We start from the raw sequence: 17,075 nt of genomic DNA, 5'->3' as shown, positions 1-17,075 counted from the left end.
GCTTTGCTTTTAAGTAACTTGCAAAGAAAAAAGGAAACTTACCCTTTTCTTTATGAGCCACACAGTTGCCCTATGTGTTTGGGGATTTCTTTATGTGCGTGTCTTGGAGGTTTTCCCCCCTAATGTAACAAAAGCATTGCAATGTTTGTCCTTAGAATAAGGCTCAGCTCTCCTTTCTGCACTACAAGGAACCAGCAAATGGGCACAAAGTCATTTCCCTCACCTTCTTCCAATTACATTTAAACAACCACCTCAGATCTAAACAAACCTCTAACTGAAGCAAGCTGTGCTAATTCATAGGTTATTCTGATCATAGACAGATGTATCATAAAATAGCCATTTACCAAAGTACGCATTTCCCCCTGTACAAATACAGCATTATGGCTCAGGGTGTTAGCGGCCATTACAAAACTGCTGAAGCTGTGGAAATGTGTTAAAAGCTAGTTTGTGTTTTTTCCCCTCTACTAAAGCTATCTCACAGAGACTGCTGTTCTGCAGAGGGGAATGAATAAGTCTAGTACCTAACTGCTAATGTCTCTGCACCTTAAGGGTCCCCTTTGCCCCACTGCGCAGTACAGCTGAGCTCCCCATCCCAGACTGGTGCACAGCCCAGCATCTCACCTCTCCCCCACAGGCCATCTCCGCACACAGCTTTTTCCCTGCCCCAAGCCTAGCTATATCTCTGGCCAACCACTCTCACTAATGCCACTGAAATCCCCTAGATCCCTCTCAGCCACTCTGACCCACTTACAGAACACTCTTCCCTCCTCATCTTCAGCCCTAACCCACACCCTTGCCCTCATCCACCAACTGTCCCTTCTGATCAGTCTGCCTCTAGCTTTCCTAGACTATGAACACTGACTTGTAGTGACACTACATATAGACAACCATGAAAAACAATGCTCTAAATATCACTTTTAATCTATTCTGGGGCTGCAAACACTAACATGCATTAATCCTAAATGTGTTGTTATTGCACAGCCTCACTACGGGCAGAGCGAGGGCTGTTTGAGGGCCTAAATGGTATATTTTCTCAGCATAACACATTGGAATTTAGGTTTAACCTTAATTCTGAACTTCCCACATTTGTATCACTTGGCTTTGGCAATCATTCCAACATCTCTGTTATATTTATACCCTTATTAACTCTCAACTTTAACTCCCTCTTAAATTTTTTTTGGTCTGGAAATTCAAATAGAATCCTTCAGAACTGGTCCAGGGTATTGCATTCTCTCCACTGCAGCCTTTGGATAATGCAAGCCACCCACTTCTAACAAACATTCCTTGAACTGTTATGCTGAAAAGTAATTTTGTAAAACTGGCATTGTGGGGTTCTATGCTTTGTCTCAGCTAATCCCAGCACTGTTTTCTGAGTGAGTTTACACGAAAAGATGTTTTAGCTGCTAGTCCTGCAAATTTAGCCGGGAATCTGAAAGATCAACTATTTAGTTTTGCTTACGTATCATAACCCGTAAGAAAAAAATTTCAGTCCTACATTCTTCCTTCTCTTTGAGAGCATATGGGGGCAGAAGGAATTTAGTTAAAAATTCTGCATATGATGCATAAATGGACCATAATCCAGCACGCACCCCTAGCTCTGGTGAATGAGTAGCTATACAAGAGTAAAATGCTTTGTAAAGAGTGGGGTTTAGTAAACTGCTAAATGACTAGTCATGGTCAGTTTCATTTCTTTAACAATTAATTTAGGGCTTATACCCAATTTCCCCTTTTCCAGAGTAGGTATATTAGGTACCACAGCAGCACCTGCCTGCAGACAGCCAGCTGCTGCTCCCAACAACAGAAGGCTGCTTAGATGTGTGTGTAAATAGCAACTGCTCCCAGCTCTCTTCAGCTGGGGGGCAAACACTATGGGTCTTTTTTATCCTCATTAAAATAAATGGACAGCTGAGGGAAGGAAATTATCTGCTTTGTCACACGCTGCTGAGATTGTAGCAACTACAGGGTTTTCTCTAGACCCTTGGTAGCCCTTTGATCTGCTAGTGCAAGGGAACCCCAGACAGCCTTTTACCATTCTAGCCTGTGTGTAAATCCAGATTCAGAGTGAAGAGCTGGAAGACAGAAGGGCAGGGTCCTGCTCCCTTTGTGTCAGCCCTTTAAACTGAAGTGCCCACAACAGCCCCTACACTCTTTCAAAGAGCTCAGATGCATCTTCTCTTTCCCATTTATTTTGGGGGGGAGGCCATGGTTCTTGCTTCTCTCTCCACAATGTCTTCAGGCTGATGTTGCTATTGAAAGCATTAGACTGATGTGGGCCTGGAGTCAGAAACTGCTGTATTAAGCTATTTGTAAAAGGGAAAATGAATCTGATGTCCCAGAGTAGGGTGAAATGATGTCCTAGTACTGGGGCTTTATCTTATATAGGCAACTATTACCCATCGCCCTGTTCTAATTTTTCCTATCTGGTCACCCTACCCCCGAGTAACCTATTTTTTTAAACTAAGAAAGGTGGGTCATTAAGTCACCAGTATCTTCCCTTTTCAAAAGGGGAGCTCAAGTGAATAAAGCAATTATATCCCCCACCCCCCCACAGTTTTAGTGTTAGTTACCAGAACAGGATCATTGCTGAGCAGGAGACTTGGCTTCATCAACAAGACTTCTGTTTTACTCCCATTCCTACACATACAACACTGAGTTCAGACACAGACATGCATCCACTGGAAAACTAGTGAAAAATCGAGACATACTGCCAGAAAAGCTAACCAGAAATAGATGGCGAAGGGTGAGAAGTCAAATACAGCTTTGGGAAACTCTGATACTCAACGGCTAAACGCAGAAGTCAACTGAAGTCTTAGTGGTGTGAGGGATGTTTAACAATTCAAGCATCCCGGTGGATATTGGCTTCAAGTTCACAGTGAGTGTGTCTTCACTTTTTTACTCTAGTCTTAGACCAAGTTTCTGGTTAAAATCACACCAGACTTTTTTTTCTCATTTTAAATACGATTGAATGTTATAGGCACTAGATCAGGAGTGGGCAAACTTTTTGGCCTGAGGGCTGCATTGGGTTTCCAAAATTGTATGGAGGACATTAGGGGAGACTGTGCCTCCCCAAACAGCTAGGCATAGCCTGGCCCCCACTCCTGTCCGACCCTCCTGATTCTTACCCCGAGGCTCCTGCCCCATCCAACCCTCTGTTCTGTCCCCTGACAGCTGCCAGATCCCATCCAACTCCTCCTCCTTCCCGACGGCCCCCTCAGGATCCCGCCCCATCCAACCACCCCTTCTCCCTGTCCCCTGATCACCCCTGGAACTCCTGCCCACCCCATCCAACCCCCCGCTCCTTCCTGACTGCCCCCTGGGACCACTGCCCCCACTCAACCCTCCTGTTCCCTGCCCTCTAACCATCTTGACCCCTATCCACCCCCCCACCCCGAGCACCACCTTGAACTCCCTGGCCCTCTATCCAACACCCTCTTCCCTGCTCTGTCCCCTTACCGGGCTGCCTGGAGCACTGGTGGCTGGCGGTGCTACAGCCGCACCCCTCAGAGTGCCAGGAGAGGCAGCCGCGCTGCCCAGCCAGAGCCAACCACACCACCATGCAGCACAGAGCACCGGGTCAGGCTGCGGCTCTGCAGCTGTGCTGCCCGGCAAGAGCTTGCAGCCCCGCCACCCGGAGCATTGTGCCAGTGGCGGGGCAAGCTGAGGCTGCGGGGGAGGGGGAACAGCAGGGGAGAGACCGGGGGCTAGCCTCCCAGGCCAGGAGCTCAGGGGCCGGGCAGGAGGGTCCCATGGGTCAGATGTGGCCCGCCGGGCATAGTTTGCCCACTTGTTCTAGATTATACCTTGATGCAGCTAGGCAAAGTAAACTCAAGGCCTTCTTGCCACTAAGATTTTATATTGAGATAGCTACCCTGACGGAAAAACCAAAACCCAAAACTCATTCTTTTTTGTAGTGAAGACATAGCCTCACGTCCACTGGCTTTCATGGGTGTAGGATCAGACCCTTAATGAATACAGACTATATTCATCTTTAAACCCTTCTTTCAAGGGGGAATGATCTTGTGATTAAGGCATTACACTGGGGTTCAGGACGTCTAGGTTCAATTCCAAGTATTGTGACAGACTTCCTGGGTGCTTATGGGAAAATCTTTAAGTCTGTGTTTCAGTTCCTCACCTGTAAAATGGAGATAATACTTCTGTACTTCATATGAGGGAAGATGCATGTATTAATGCTCGAGGCCCTCAGATAATTACACAGTAGGAACTAAATGGGCTACAATCACTTCAGAGGACCTACGATAGCAGTTTATTACTAACATAAGAGCTTTGAAACCCATACCTACTTAGAAACAAAAAACCCACAAGTTAGGGTAAGAGTTGATTAAAGAATAAATTACATACACACAAAATTTAGTCTGAATAAAAGTTTGAGTTATCTGGCAGCTGGTTCCTAATTCAGGATGGTTTAACTATTACTAGAACCAAAAAAGTAGCAATAAGATTGCATAATGCCAATTAAAATAGATTAGCACGCTTTGCTGCACTGTTTTTAACCTGCAGTAAAAAACAGGACCATTTTCCTAGTGTTCATGTTGGGGACTGTATTTTGTAGCAGCTCTGCTGAACTGAGACTTATAGATGAGTCCTGAGCTAAAAGTTAAATAAATGCATTTGTTGAAACAAGTGAATTTCGACACAGCTGGCCAACTAAATTCTTTCTACTATGAGAAGAAAATTGCACTGGAAGTTAGTTTTGTAAGCTTCTAATTGATCAAATGCTCTACTAAAGAATCTACAGTGAAAGTACTCAAGAGTGGCTATAAATATGACAGTGAAACACCAACAAAAATAGATTCCACATTAGTCAGTGCTGCTTTAGCTCGATGTGTTAAGACTCGAAAATCCTGCATCCATAAAATGATTAAGAACAATTATAACATATACAACTGACAAAATTATATGAAAGTAAGAACTCTCCAAGTTAATTCCTATTCTTAGGAAGATACATCAACTTACAAAAGTCATGTTTTTGTCTGAAAAAGCATTTTACCTATTGTTATCACAAGTGATACCTATGATTAAGAAGTTTTTTCAGTTCTTTTAACTTGTGTTTGTCTGAAGTTTAGTTACTGAGCTAGCTGATTCTTTTAGCTGTATTGTCATTTTCCCCTTTTGTTTGTGTGGGTCTTTCATAAAAGGTGAGAGGAAAAGAAAACCCACAATAAAATTTAAGGGGCTAATATTGTAATTTTGAACTTTGACACTATAAGTGGGTAACTGGGTGCTAAACTATTTTTGTGATAACTAAAAAATTACATGTCAGTTGGAACTATATTTCATGTTTCAGTGGAATGACTGTACACGATTCTTTTTTAAAGATTTTACACAATGTAACTGTATAGCTTAAATTAACAAGTTAAATCTTGTACATTACTGGTCTGTGTGAAACTACATGGAAATTAAGGTAGTTCTCAACATTAATTTTCTTAATTGCATCTGGGAGAGTACACTGAGTATAGAATTTTCCTTAATTCTTTCACATCCTGTCATTAAACTTCAAATTATAGTAGAAATGGAAAGACTAACATTCCAACACATTGAAGACATAAGCTATCATGGCATAATATAGTAATAAACAAGAGATCTCATTTTAAAATATTTCAAAAATATGAGAAATCCTAAGCAAGTGACATACTGAATAAGGGTTGAGATATGGTCAACGTGTATTTATCTTTACTCAAGGAAGATGCACGGAAAGTAGAGACAACACTTTTGTATTATATAAAAAACACAAAATCCCAACAATCCATAGAGACTTTTCACATTTAGAAAAAGAACAAGAAAGAAAAAGAAATTGCATCCATCTCTACCCAGCACAAGCACTGAAATGAAGTCTGACTGGGTCTGCTTATCTTTCTAAAATAATCATATGGAAGAGTCAGGTAAAACTTAACCACAAAAGAATCAGTGATGAGTTGTGTAAAACAAATATTTTATTGTGTGACCATATCTATTTAAACAATTCCTAATTTATAAGACCATGAATCTACAACACTGACCTTCCACAAATACCAATTTTGTCTGAACAGAAGAGCGCCCTGAAATTTTAAAAAGTTCCCATAGGAATGTATATTACAGAAAATGAGATACATTTAAGTTTGTCTGGGTGTACGGACACTAGCAATACAAGTTTATCATGCTCTCTGCTGTCTTGGAAGAGGGATGCCACCATCAGGTTTAATGTATTCCATTATTAGTCATGGTGTCTGTGATGTCGTCTCAGTTAAGCAAAGGCTTTGGTTTAGCTGCCCGTTGGTGTTGCACAGGTTTAACATGAACAGCTATGACAAAGATAAAAATAAACAGTGAGGCTGTTTTACATATAAATGCCCTGCCCTTCCCTCCCCCTAACTAGCTAGATGTGCCACAATCACTGAGGACTCCTCACCCTGTTGCACTGGCAAAAGGCTAACAGCTACCTCTACTTTAGAGAGTTCTGTAATGCCCATCTCTGCAGCTACTGTAAAGAACTAGATTCTTCTATAACTTTCCTGTTACTGCCTTCAGATTTAAGAGCAATTGTCCACAGCCCTGGAGTCGTCTCAGATTCCATGCCACTGAAAGCCCAAATAGCAGCCAAAGACTTCCACAGAAGTGATTGCACCCCCAACTTTTTGACCATAGGTATGACCACAGTGATCAATACATTTGACCAACATCTTCATTATTGCAGTTCCTATCTAGGAACAAAACCACCCCTCAATGAAAAGGCTCCAACATATGCTTGAATAATATGTTTCTATGCTTGAATAATAAAAATATAGCAGTAGGGATATACTACCGACCACCTGACCTGGATGATGATAGGGACTGTGAAATGCTCAGGGAGATTTAGAGAGGCTATAAAAATAAAAAACTCAATAATAATGGGGGATTTCAACTATTCTTGTACTGACTGAGTACATGTCACCTCAGGATGAGAGGCAGAGAAAGTTTCTTGACACCTTAAATGACTGCTTCTTGAAGCAGCTAGTCCTGGAACCCACAAGAGAAGAGGCAATTCTTGATTTAGTCTTAAGTGGAGCACAGGACCTAGTCCAAGAGTTGAATATAGCTGAACCACTTGGTAATAGTGACCATAACATAAAAAGATTTAATATCCCTGTAGTCGAGAAAACACCAAAGCAGCCCAACACAGTAGCATTTATTTAAATATTTTTGGATGTTTTCAAATATATCGATTTCAGTTACAACAAAGAATACAAAGTGTACAGTGCTTACTTTATATTTATTTTTATTACAAATATTTACATTGTAAAAAACAAAAGAAACAGTATTTTTCAATTCACCTAATACAAGTATTCTAGTGCAATCTCTATCATGAAAGTTGAACTTAGAAATGTAGAATTATGTAGAAAAAAACTGCATTCAAAACTAAAACAAATAATGTAAAACTTTAGAGCCTATAAGTCCACTCATTCTTACTTCAGCCAATCGCTCAGACAAACAAGTTTGGTTACAATTTGCAGTAGATAATGCTACCCGCTTCTTGTTTACAATGTCACCTGAAAGTGAGAACAGGCATTCATGCGGCACTGTTGTTGCCAGCATCACAAGATATTTACATGCCAAATGTGCTAAAGATTCATATGTCCGTTCATGCTTCAACCAACATTCGAGAGAACATGCATCCATGCTGATGACTGAGTCTGCTCGATAACGATCCAAAGCAGAGCGGATTGACGCATGTTCATTTTCATCATCTGAGTCAAAATCTCTTTTGTGGTGATTCGGGTTCTGTAATTTCCGCATCTGAGAGTCTCTCTTTTAAGACTTCTGAAAGCATGCTCCAAATATCATCCCTCTCAGATTTTGGAAGGCACTTCAGATTCTTAAACCTTGGGTCGAGTGCTGTTGCTATTTTCAAAAATCTCACACTGGTACCTTCTTTGTGTTTTGTCAAATCTGATGTAGAAGTGTTCTTAAAACTAACATGTGCTGGGTCATCATCTGAGGTTGCTATAACATGAAATATATGGCAGAATCTGGGTAAAACAATCCTCCCTGAAAGATCAGTCACAAAACTGAACTTAAACTTAAAAAAAAAAAAAAAAAAAAACAAAAAAAGAGACGAGCATCTTCAAACATGCCTCTGGATGGTGGGCCGAGCCATGAAGAGAGCATAAAATGTTTAGCATATCTGGTATGTAAATACCTTTCAATCATGGGCTGGCTACAAAAGTGCCATGCAAACACCCTGTTTCTCACTTTCAGGTGACACTGTAAACAAGAAACAGACAGCATTATCTCCAGTAAATGTAACCAAACTCGTTTGCCCTAGTGATTGGCTGAACAAGAAGTAGGACTGAGTAGACTTGTAGGCTCTAAAGTTTTACATGGTTTTGTTATTGGAGTGCAGTTATGTAACAACAACAACTCTACATTTGTAAGTTACACTTTCACGATAAACATTGCAATACAGTACTTGTGTATGAGGTGAATTGAAAAATATTTCTTTTGTTTGTCATTTTTACAATGCAAATATTTGAAATCAATAATATATAGTGAGCACTATACACTTTGTATTCTGGGTTGTAACAGAAATCAATGCATTTGAAAATGTAGAAAAACATGCAAAAATATTTAATAAATTTCAATTGGTGTTCTATTATTTAACAGTGCAATTAATAACGATTTATTTTTTTAATTACAAGTATTTTTTTTGAGTTAATCACGTGAGTTAACTGCGATTAATCAACAGCCCTAATGTATAGTTCGGATTATGTTTTCTAGTGTGGATTACTTTGCATTTATCAGCACTGAATTTCATCTACCATTTTGTTGCCCAGTCACTCCATTTTGTGAGATCTCTTTTTAACTCTGTGCAGTCTGCTTTGGACTTAACTATTTTGAGTAGTTTTCTATCATCTGCAAATTTTGCCACTTCACTGTTCACTCTCTTTTTCAGATCATTTATGAATATGTTGAATAATACTAGTCCCAATACAGACCCCGAGGGAAACAGCTATTTACCTCTCTCCATTCTGAGAGCTGACCATTTATTCCTACCCTTTGTTTCCTATCTTTTAGCCAGTTATGAATCCATGAGAGGACCTTCCCTCTTATCCCATGATAGCTTACTTTGTTTAAGAGCCTTTGGGAGGGACCTTGTCCACATGCTTGTTGAGGCCCCTCAAAGAATTCTAGTATATTGCTGAGGCATGATTTCCCTTTACAAAAACGATGTTAACTCTGCCCAACGAATGGTGTTCATCTGTGTGTCTAATAATTCTGTTCTTTACTATAGTTTCAACTAGTTTGTTCAGTACTGAAGTTAGGCTTACAGGCCTGTAATTGCCAGGATTGCGTCTGGAGACTTTTTTTAAAAATTGGCGTCACATTAGCTATCCTCCAGTCATCCGGTACAGAAGCTGATTTAAATGATAGATTACATACCATAGTTAAATGTGAAATTGCAGAACTACTGAGTTCTTTCAGAACTCTTGGGTGAACAAACAATAATAAGTTGCTACGACCAGATGGTAATTTATCAATTTGTTCCCAGACCTCGTCTGATGACACTTCAATCTGGGACAATTCCCACTGAAAAAGAATAGCTCAGGTGTGGGAATCTCCCTCACATCCTCATCAGCAAAGACCGATGCAAAGAATTCATTTAGTTTCACGGCAATGGTCTTATCTTCCTTGAGTGCTCCTTTAGCATCTCGATTGTCCAATGGCCCCGCTAGCTGTTCTTCAAATTCTTTTTTGGCCCTTCTAATTATATTTTTTACACTTCACTTGCCAGAGTTTATGCTCCTTTCTATTTCCCTCAGTAGGATTTAACTTCCTCTTTTTAAAGGACGCCTTTTTGCTCTAACTGCTTTTGTTGCTTTGTCGTTTAGCTACGGTGGCATTTTTTTGGTTTTCTTACTAGGTTATCTTAATTTGGGGTATACATTTAAATTGAGCCTCTATTATCGTGTCTTTAAAAAGTTTCCATGCAGCTTGCAACGTTTTCACTTTTGGCACGGTACCTTTTAATTTCTGTTTATCTAATTTCTTCATTTTTGTGTAGTTCCCCTTTCTGAAATTAAATCCTACCGTGATGGGCTGCTGCGGCGTTCCCCCCTCATCCCTGTAGCCATATGGAACTCACCCCTGCAGTGCCTCCTGCTGGTGTCTTGGGAATTAGCTCGTTTCTAGCCTTGGAGCGCCCTCTGCAGGCCGATGTCTCACTGCTGCTAGGCCCCTCCATCCCTTCCTGTACTCCAGTGCCCTGTTATCTGGGGTGCTGCCCCCTGGCAGTAACCCCTCACTCTCGGGGTTTCCCTTCCCCGGGGAACCCCCAACCCCTATGCCCACCTCTCCTCAGTCGTAGGCTACTGCCAGTCACCGAGCCCCCGCTCCCTGGGGCAGATGCAGTATAAGCCACTCATCACAGGCAAGGTTGGGTTTGGACCTGCTGCCTCTGCCTAGCCTTGGGCTGTCCCCTGCAACCCCAGTACCCGTTTGGCCTTATACTAGGCCGCAACCTGGGGGTTTCCATGCCAGAGCTCCCCAGCTCCCATAGCCTTCCCCCAGCCCTGCTTCACTCCAGGTACTTTCTCTAGCTCCCCAGCAACCAGGCCTGTCTCCCCCTACAGCTACAGGAGACTGTGTCTGCCCCTGGCTTCCCTATCTTTTATAGGGCCAGCTGAGTCTGCTTGGGGCGTGGCCTCAGCTGAGGCTGCCTTCCTAAGCAGCCTGAGCTTTTCCTTACAGCCCCAGCCCTCTCCCAGCGCTGGCGTTAACCCTGTCAGGGCTGGAGTGGGTAACCACCCCGCTACAATCCCTCAGATGTTAACATTTTTTATGTTATGGTCACTGTTATCAAGCAGTTAGCTATATTCAACCTTGGACCTGATCCTGTGATCCACTTAGCATTTTGGATAGAGTACAGTACATAAACAAATAGAAACGGTTTTGTATTAAAACATCTTGGTTCCTTGGAGATAGTGTAATTAGTACAAGGGTTTTCTGATTCTATATGTCGCTTTCACTCTAATTGCAATCATTATACATAAAGCAAACATATCCCTCGTTAGCAGATTAGCCTTTTTTAAGGAAGATTATTGCATTTGTTTTCATTGGAAATCTCAAAACTTTTTAGTTAGGAGAGAAATCTGGCTGGCTAGCATCAGAAAGTTTTTAGCTACAAGAACTGCATCTACTACAGTAAATAATATTAAATCGATGTTCAGAAAGACAGCAAAGTAGCTGGTTTCAAAATATTACAGATTCTAAGAATCTACAAAGCTTTCTCATCCTCACCAGGTGTTGGCAAAAGTCCAGGTTTCTCTCCAAGTAGTGGTCGTTTTGCAGGCTGATGGGGTGAATATCCTAGAAGACCAGGTCTTTTAGCAGGTGCTGCTAGAAGAGGTGGAGGTTTACCCTTTGCACCAGACATCCCTGTTTGGAAATTAGGGTGTTGTTTTTTTTTTTATTATTTTTTAATAAAAAGAACATTTAATTTGTTTGAGCAGGATACTCACATTAATATTTAAATAAACATTGATTTTAATTATAACAATATCTGGAAACATTCAGCTTGTAAATGCTGCTTCACTATTTGAAGTTTCTATAAAAAGTAGAGTTGCTACTAGCATCATTCAGATTTTGTTAAGTCTTCAACTGATGACAGTAAGAGCATTACTTTATAAAAAAGATCTAACACTACAGAAGTACAAGTAAAATCCTTCCAAGTTATTTAACACTACACCTACATGCAGGCATGCATATTGGAAAGTTTTACATCTCTACCACAAAGTACAGTTTTCTGCTGCATTAGTGGTGACCTGTAAACATGTTTACACTACAAGACAGACAGACAAATTAAATTAATAAAGTGTCCTCGTTAGTAAAGGAAGATTGATAAAGACAGCAAGTGAAACAGGACTAAATTACTATGTTACAATTCTTGTTAAATATATTTGACAAAAGATCCTAAGCAGACCCAATAACGACTAAGACAAGACAACATAGCAGGACACCAGCTGTGATGCAAATTTGTGCCTAGTATTAGCCCCGAGGCTGAAGATTCAGATCATGTACAAACAAAATTGTGAATGTCTTATATTCTTATCATTAAGTTATGCTGATTTCCCAATAATTGTTAATATGCATCCCAATCATAAAAGCAACAAGCATTTAATTTTAAATTAACCCAGCACAGGCTTACTACTGCACAAAAGTCTTAAGATCTAGGAGAATTCATCTTTAAATCCTGAACTGCTCTCAAATATCCCCGACGCCCCTTTGGTTTTCTATACGCTTTTGTAACTTCAAAGAATTATTTTACTAGAGCTTAACTTTGGCAACTGGAAAAGAACGTCCCTATACTTTCATAATATTACAGGAGATTCATTTTTAGATAGGAACAGAATAGTTCTTCTGTACCCCCATCCTGGAAAGTTTGCTATGAAAGGTAGTATGGCTAAAATCATCCAACTTTTCTTTTTATTTCTTTAAACTACTGTAGCCTTTTTTATTTAATACAAAATTACTAAATTCAATATAAACTCCCATGGGTTCAGCTCCTGGTGCTACAGTTTCAAGCTCAAAGTGAAAATCACCTCTGGTGCTTTTCTCAAATTTGGAGACTCCAGGAACACAAGAGGACCATGGATAGTGACCATAGAGACAATCAAGTACAAAGTTTTATCTGTACTACAAGTTTTATTAAACCAATAAGCGAAGCTATAATTACCCATGCATATATAAACCCTACAAAACCCAAGACTGTAGTCATATTCACATCCTCAGATATTCTAGGGTCCGATGGACCTCTCAACAGATGATCATTGACAGAGGATGGTTCCTGCTAGATCTTTCTACTTTTACCCAACCAGGAAACATCTTTTATATTGTTGTTCTGACCACATCTAACACCCTATGCATATGCATGGGTGTTTCAACCCTCTTTTCCCTTATCTGTAGTTCCACACCCCACGAATACTGGGGTGCCTCATTTTTCATAGGTTACTTCTTAGTTCATTTTATTCAACTTGTAACCTGTGGTCAGGACATGATGTTACAATCAGATGTCTCGTGCTCTTGGACAATACACTGCAGTCTATTCCACTTTTCTGTAACATCACCTAGTGGCACATCTTTTGCAGTAATCTTGTGACCTTACTAGCATAGGGTTATTCCTCGATCAACCACTCACGTCAAGCATTCTTAAGCCTATGGCTTAATATGGTGCAGCTAAAATCTTACAGGCCTCAGACTGCAGGCCTTTCATTCCAGCCATGCTTTACTTATATACCCAATACATACTCATCACTCCTAAATACTTGTAGGATTATAGAAGTGTAAGACTGACAATTTAAATCTATTTAGCATATATTGATTATATATGAAATAGCATATGAACTGACCATAAAAACAAAACACAATGATACGTGGATGATAAAATAAACTAATTGGCTACGCTATTATTGAATCACCACTCCAAATATTTGCAAACGACTCTGATATTTTTGGAGTCCACATCCCTTCACTTTATTATACTTCCCGTAACACTGATTATAATATTTCTATTACTTTTTTGTGAGCAAATCTATTGCGTGAATGATCGAATCAGTCATGAAAAAAAAATCAAGGTAGTAAAATAGTTTTAAATATGAAATTTGACAAACAAGGAAGTTAAATTGTTACTAACCTGGTGTTGGAAGAAGAGCTCCTGATGGCCTATCACCCAACAATGCAGGTTTAGCTGGAGGAAGGGGCGACTGGCCTAAAAGAACGTTCCTGTTGGGTGTCGGCAGAAGGGGTGGAGGTTTACTTAAGGTATGGGTGGCAGTGCTTGTACCTGGCATCACGTTTGCTTGATACAACGTGTCTTCAACTTCAGCTGAAGGATCAGTTTGTTCAACAAGGGCTAGTTTAAGAGAACAAAAACAAACAGCAGCAGAGTAAGTAACTCTTAAGAGTACATCATTACAAAGACGGCGTGACCTATAATGATAAGATTATTCTAATTATTAACCCCTTAACCTAGAGGTTCAAGAAGTTTCTATAGGGCTGCTCCTAGGGATCAAGAGAACACCAGAATATCTTTCCAAAATACACGTTTTCTGCAACTTATGCAAGTTTTTTGGTTTGTTTTATCTGTTAAAGTTGTTCTGCTGAATTTCTCTTGAATACTTTGCAAAATATATATAATGGTTGAATTAATGGTTTTTATTAAACCATACGTGAAATTCTGCATAATGATTCCTTCTAAGTGACTTTAATTTAGAATGCTTTTATATGTGTATGGTATTATCAAAACTTAAATGTGTGTCAGTGTTAACAGAAGAGCTACAAAAATTTACTTGTAACAGTGAATCTTATGGGAGAGTGATTGCTCATTTGGTGGCTTGGATATAAAGATGAAGTGTTTGATGTGTGACCATTTCTATAGGGAATATGTATCTGATTTTAGGATAGATATACACGTGCTTTAATATACATTGACATTTACAGGTGGACTTTTGACCTTTTTCACATTTATCTTTTATATTTGTAGACTATTTATGTGTAATGTACCTGAGAGCTGGTTTTGTAACACAGGTTGATTTAAAAAAAAAATGTTTGAAGTTGTATTTTGGGGAAAAAAGCATGAATACCTTCAAGCTCATCTTTCCTGGTCTTCAGGTAGTCACTTATTGAGTTCAACTCCTCACGATATAAATATTTTCCCTCACTTAACAGAAAGAGAAGATGTCTAACGCCTAGAGGCACACTGTAACTCCCACAGAGCTCCCGTTCTAGGTAGTCATCCGCCAGATCAGCTGCTTTGTGTGAAATTTCGGCACGTTCCTGCTGCTCACGCTCAGCAAAAATTTTCCCAAATGCTTTAACTACCAGAGCCAATGCATCCTCCATGGGCATATTACGGTGTACTACAGAGAAGAGAGATAGCTTGCTTTATCAGTCTTGTGTTCCCATCTACTTGACACATTTACAAAAAGACAAAAAACAGAGCCGTTAAGTCTGTGTGTAATTCAAATGAATGAAATTTAAAAGGTTTCTGTTTCAGTATTGACATGGTTACCCTGTAATTACAGAAGTTAGTTTGATTCAGCACAGCTATGTGCAATGTTATTTAACTACAAGTTACATTTAAAAAAAAGTTTCCCCAATTAAAAGATACAAGTCACTTGTCATTTTAATTTAAGCTTGGGCTAAAAAGATTCCTGGTTTCACCTTTGTACAGTTGCGCACACATCTGATTGAAATAAGAGGAAAAGTAGGATTAGCATAGACTTTTTTCTTAAATTCAGAACATATTTTACCTGAATAGGGGAACAGGACAGTTAGGTATTTTTCATTTAAAAAGGAAGTGCCTTTTTAATAATGACTAGAACAGCTGTGTTCTTGTTGAGGGGAAAGATGTGAAATCTGAAGTTAAAGTTTTAGAAAACTGAAGACTTAAAATAGATGGATTTTAATTTGATCCATCTATGTAGCAGTAAGATAAGAATGTGAACTGTAATCATGTTATTTATATATAATGCCCTACTATGTTTGACAGCTTTTGTTGTCGATTTCATGCCATTTAGGAAAAAGAAATTCAGGGCAGATGGATTTGTGTTTTGTGAATTATTGGAAATTAATTCAATGAAGTATTTACAAATTGTCACATCTTAACTAGGTCAGGCTTTGTTACCAAGAGGTGTAATGTGTCAGTATTTAATATTTTAACATGTTCAGAGAAAATTAAATTGCAGTTCTGAATGGGGACTATTTTAAGTGACATTTCTACATGAAGCTAAACTTACTTTTGATAGACTCATGAAGCATGATTACGGTGCAAGAGGAAAGTGCTACATTTGACTGTTCAACAAGAATACAAAATGGGGAACCATCATTTTTAACTTCTTGGAGGGCGCGTGTGAGACCCAACTCAGATGTAAGGTATATCATTTCCACCACAAGGCCATGATCCTGCAACCGATGGCCTATGACTGTTGCATATTCCCTTAAAGAAAAAAAAGAGGCTGGTTATTTTACAAATAAAAGTCTGTGTCACTGTTAGTTGTTGCCATGCTGTAGTTCATGTTTTGTATGCTCTAAGTTACAGGTAACAATTCTAGTTATGTGAAGTGTAAGAGACAATTTTCTTTCCACAAATGGCATGTTCCTTAAATCAGACAAACTCTTTTAGACGACAGAATGGAGATATTTAAAAAACAAAAACAAACAAAAAAAAAAAAACCCCATATACTGTACCGACTATTTTAGAAAATACTTGTATTAAGGTTCAACTGTTTGGAAATCTGATCCCTTCATATATGGGATTTTTTAATTGAGGATCCCTGTGGGTCATGTATTAAGTGCTATTTTTGGAAAGTATGTATATATATTAATACATTAATGACTGAAACTATTTATATTTAGCATTTTATTAATTCTAATTCATCACCTATATATCATCGCTGATATAGTCAATTAAAACTTGACCTCTTTTCTCTTTCCACAATAGTATAAACTGTTATGACTGGCTTTAGTGTAAGCCTTTTAGTTACATTAACTAGTTGGCTTTTTAAAAATAAATGTGTGAAGATAAAGAAAGGACATTAGGTTTAATAGGTATTTATGCTGAGCAAATGTATAGCACACATCATACTATATGTGTACACTGCTCCCTATGTAACTTCCGAGTCTTATCTGCTTATTTTACAGTTGAAAGTTTATTAGTGTCAACCTAGGGAAGCAACATAGATAGGGAAAAGCAAGCCCTGATCATTTCGGCTTCCTCATCAGAACTGTTAGCTAACAGCCAATAACTATATTATTACATACACAAGACAAAAATGCAGATAACTTTGCGTACTACATGGCACTTTCTGTTTTGGCAGTTAGGAAGATTCTGCTTTAACATGTAAATTAAGTATATTTGATGTGAAAGCCAGTGAAGGAAAATGGTGATCAAGATATCAATTTTATACACAATTATTTCTAACTGTATCAACTTTAGAAGTCTATTTTTACTAACTGCTTAGAGAACTGAGTATGATCACTGCACTTCAGGTGACTCAACCAGCCAGGCTAAGTTGTTCCTTCAGACAAAGCTATAATAATGGCAG

At 39.2% G+C, this 17,075-nt stretch overlaps 1 protein-coding gene across 10 annotated transcripts in view; it reads right to left on the bottom strand.

Annotated features, from left to right (window-relative positions):
• Positions 1-5,929: 5,929 nt before the first annotated feature.
• LOC116826970 (uncharacterized) overlaps positions 5,930-17,075 on the bottom strand; it is a 30,007-nt gene continuing 18,861 nt past the window's right edge. For all 10 annotated transcript variants that reach the window (XM_032784051.2, XM_075073642.1, XM_075073645.1 and 7 more), the window contains 5 exons: positions 15,768-15,967; positions 14,613-14,888; positions 13,664-13,882; positions 11,272-11,409; positions 5,930-6,299 (listed from right to left, as the gene is read on the bottom strand). In XM_032784051.2, coding sequence (XP_032639942.1) covers positions 6,238-6,299; positions 11,272-11,409; positions 13,664-13,882; positions 14,613-14,888; positions 15,768-15,967 — 895 coding nt within the window. In that variant the 3' untranslated portion in view covers positions 5,930-6,237. The remainder of the gene's footprint in view (positions 6,300-11,271; positions 11,410-13,663; positions 13,883-14,612; positions 14,889-15,767; positions 15,968-17,075) is intronic.

This window comes from Chelonoidis abingdonii, chromosome 19 (assembly GCF_003597395.2).
Source record: "Chelonoidis abingdonii isolate Lonesome George chromosome 19, CheloAbing_2.0, whole genome shotgun sequence".
NCBI classification, from domain to species: domain Eukaryota; kingdom Metazoa; phylum Chordata; order Testudines; family Testudinidae; genus Chelonoidis; species Chelonoidis abingdonii.
Note: the sequence above shows the minus strand (reverse complement) of the source record. Positions and strands in the feature narration are given on the sequence as shown.